The 3,883-nt window shown below is 39.2% G+C and overlaps 1 protein-coding gene across 1 annotated transcript; it reads left to right on the top strand.

The window, feature by feature from the left end:
- Positions 1–2,100: 2,100 nt before the first annotated feature.
- LOC138031929 (uncharacterized) lies at positions 2,101–2,568 on the top strand. Its single transcript, XM_068879533.1, has one exon. It carries the CDS (start codon positions 2,101–2,103, stop codon positions 2,566–2,568), a length of 468 nt encoding a protein of 155 aa, XP_068735634.1.
- Positions 2,569–3,883: the final 1,315 nt, after the last annotated feature.

The raw sequence follows: 3,883 nt of genomic DNA, 5'->3' as shown, positions 1-3,883 counted from the left end.
AATGTTTTCGGCCCTCAGGCTAGGCCGAACTTGCAAAGGGTCTTTCTTCTTCATTACCGCATAGGATGCGAAGCGTGTCACGTCTATATTTTTAGATAATTACCTAATTACATTAAACTATGAATAAAAACTATGAACTAACTCAAACTAGCCCTAATTTTATTTAAGTAAAGTATAAAACATTTTTCAAAAGTAATCCTAACAGGAAAAAAATTCTTTAAAAGGAATTATATTGATATAGTGATTAACAACTGTTTACCGAAGTAGAGGTAGATATTCACCGACCCGCAAAGCAGCGAGGTAAATATCCACCACTAGCAACCGACGCTGAGGTGAACACTGAGGTGAATATTTTTTTTAGTAGGTTTGTAAAACAGAGAGATAATACGCACAAAAAGATGGTTTTAACTCATTTATTCCTAGGTGGCTTGATAGCTCCAAAACCTTCTCGCCCATGAATTCGCGATTCCTGTTGTTAATTTGCTATGAATTCACTCTTATCGTGAATTTTGGACGCTGTTTCCCAGGACTTGTGGTATCAGTGAAATTAAGGAAATAAAAAATCATATACGTGGATTGGATTTGAACCCGAAGTTTCTACTCTATAGGAACCGCTTCTTTATGCTTTACCACTGAGGATCACGACACTGCTTTTCTCCAAAAAAACATTTATTTACGTCTACCATAGTTAATCGCTGAAAAGTAATTATGCCTAAGCTAGATTAATAATTTAGGCCTAAGCTTTGATATTAAAATGTTTACCTTTGTCGTGAAGTTTGGAAACTGACGTTTTGTAGTTTTTAATGGCAAGTGATAATACGGCATCATCAAATAATGTTTAAATGTAATCCCTGAACAGCTAGCGGTGTGGTAATCGAGTGCTTAGGTGACGGGTTAAAAGTCAGCATTACCAGGTTCGAGTCCTATGTCCATACACCTGGGTTTTCTTTTCAAACAAATATGACCATTTCCCACAAGTCCTGGTACACAGTGTCCAAAATTAACAATTCATGCAGGTAGAGTAAATGCTATGCAATCGCAGGATCAAGGGTTCAAGACCCTTTCAACCCTTTTTTTTTTTCAATTTCGGCTTCATGATCCGGCACTTTCACTTAGAATTACATAAGCGCAGTTCACATATATATGAAATTTCATGTATGCAAGCATTTACCTGTTACGGGATATAATACGAAAATTGCAAGCGATCACCAGCTCTGAGCCTGGTAGCACAGGGTTGGAATAAAACAACAGCCCTGATGAGTTGCACTTTGACTTCCGTGTGCGAACGGATGGAAATTGCAAGGAGAGAACAACGAAGCATCAATATAGCCAAAGTAACATTTTCAAACATATAAAGTACCATCACCTGTGATATTACGGTACATGTACTCAGATAACTAGATCAGTGGTAAAGAATATATTAAATTACAGATATATTTGAGCTGCGGTGGTTTCTATAAAGTGAAAGAGACCATCGCCCTTAACAAAGCAACTTGTGATGTTACGAAACTGAAGCTTGAAAAATCCAAGCTTGAACGGACTCTAACTTTACGTTAGTAGACACGCTTGAATGAACATAAACATTACCATATAATTTGCGTATCTGCCCATTCGCAGTTTTGTTCACATTCTCATCTACCTCGTGGTTCAAGTTGTTAGTTCATGTTAGTTTGATCTCGGTTTACGTACAACTTTTGTGCAAACTGTAAGACTGTAAGACTGTAAGCTTCCTCGTACTTATTGAACGAGCCTAATTGAAGTATACGGTCTTCAAAGAATCGCCACAAGCAAATCAACACACGATGTCCCGTGAGATGCTGGTACGTCAAAGGGCATTAACTAAGCGCAAGGTAACAAATCTTATCAAGAAGATCGACCAAATAACTGAAAAGCCGGATAAGTCAGACTTCGATGTCGTCTGCGCCGAACAGTATTTAAATGAAATTCGCACTTTGGACGCCCAGTTTCAACAACAACATTTTGAAGCCAGCGCCTTGGTTGAACCGTCGAACGAAGAACTGATTCAAAGGGATTTTGAGGAGCTGGAAGCAATTTGAAGCTACAATCCACAACTCGAAAAAGCTGGATGACCAATTACGGATGCAATATTTACTGAAATCGCTCACCACCAAAAAGGCCAAAGATGCAATTGAAGGAATTGATGCAGTAGTTGAAGCATACCCAGAAGCTGTTGCAGCTCTAAAGAATCGCTTTGATAGACCCCAAGTCATCTACCGTTCACACGTCAGCGCAATATTTAATATTAAGCCAATGAAAGATGGTTCAAGTGGAGAATTGAGAAAGCTACACAACACACTTCAGCATCATTTACGATCCTGGAAGGCAATGGAACAACTGGATTTTGAAAGATTTATGACTGCCTTAGGAGAGTGTAAACGTGATAACCTAACTATAGTAGAATGGCAGAAATCTACTCAGACGGAAAAGGATGTTCCTGGCTATGAGAAGTTCCTTGATTTCCTTGATCTCCGAGCGACCGCTACTGAACTTCACCTAACTGTTGTCTCAAATGCGTCAAACGGCAACACACCTCCTTCAACAGGTTGATTCCAATGATCCTGTGACTCAGGACACACTAGAGAAAACAAATCAGGATGCTTTCATGGTTTCAATATCTAATCTTAGTAACACTAAGGAATCCGAAAACACTGCAGGGGGTAGTTATGTAACTGCACCAGAAGCCATTACTTCAAATTCTGTGCTCATGATGACAGCAGAAGTGATTCTTAGTAGACCCAATGGTCATCAAATGGTTGCACGAGCTCTACTGGACCCAGCGTCTACTGCCTCATTTGTCACTGAAAGATTACTTCAACACTTGAAGTTGTGAAAGCAAAGGCAAGAAATTACTATCAGTGGAATTGGAGAAACCCAATGCTCCACTCAGAGTAATGCTGTTGTTAACATGGACTTAACATCAACTCAAAATTCCTCAACATTGACTAATGTTCAAGCAATCGTTCTACCTTCATTTACCATATGCCAACCTATCCCAACTCTTCCAAGGGGATACTGGTCACACCTTACTTCTCTCAAGCTAGCAGACCCAGAGTTCTAAGTCCATTGACGTTCTTCTTGCCGTTGATGTTTACCATGACATTCTGAAAGCAGGTCTTATCCTCGGACCGAAAGGAAGCCAGCAGCCCAAGAAACCATCTTTGGCTGGGTTTTATCGATAACAAGATAGTGTTTTTGTCCTTATAAAAGAAGCATAATTGTATAAAAGAGAACAAAAAATGCTTGAACATAAAAAGGAACGCTTGCTTTATAACTGATACTTCTGGAAGATAACAAGCAACAAGTACAATATGATGGTGGTTGTGAAGTCACAATTGAGTGTGATGCATCACTCAGTGGACCTCTTGAAGCTATTTTCCAAAAAAAGACCTTGGCTCCGAAGAGGAATAAGATCATCAGAAACTGCAATAGTTCATCTAACCGATTAAATTTTAGATGACATGGATAGGCAAATGAGTACCGGAGCTGTGCTTATTGACTTGAAAAAAAGCATTTGATTTAGTAGACCATGAATGTCTTCTTTAAAAGCTAGAACACTATGGAGAAAGAAGAAGCAGTTTGGATTGGTTCCGAAACTATCTTACGACACGAACACAAAGAGTATTTCTTGGGAAGCACTTGTCCTCCTGCCGACCCATCCAGTTCGGTGTTCCGCAGGGCTCAATTCTAGGACCACTTCTTTTTGTTTTATACGTAAATGACCTGCCGCGTGTTTAGAAAACTGCTCTATTAATATGTATGCTGATGATACTGTATTATATTTTACAAGCCTCTGTTCCTCGGAGATAATTAAAATAAGGTAGTGCAGGACGACTTAAATCGAGTTGCAAAATGGATAGAATGT

Source organism: Montipora capricornis, chromosome 14 (assembly GCF_036669925.1).
Source record: "Montipora capricornis isolate CH-2021 chromosome 14, ASM3666992v2, whole genome shotgun sequence".
In the NCBI taxonomy this organism is placed as follows: domain Eukaryota; kingdom Metazoa; phylum Cnidaria; class Anthozoa; order Scleractinia; family Acroporidae; genus Montipora; species Montipora capricornis.
This window is presented reverse-complemented; position numbering and strand designations above follow the sequence as displayed.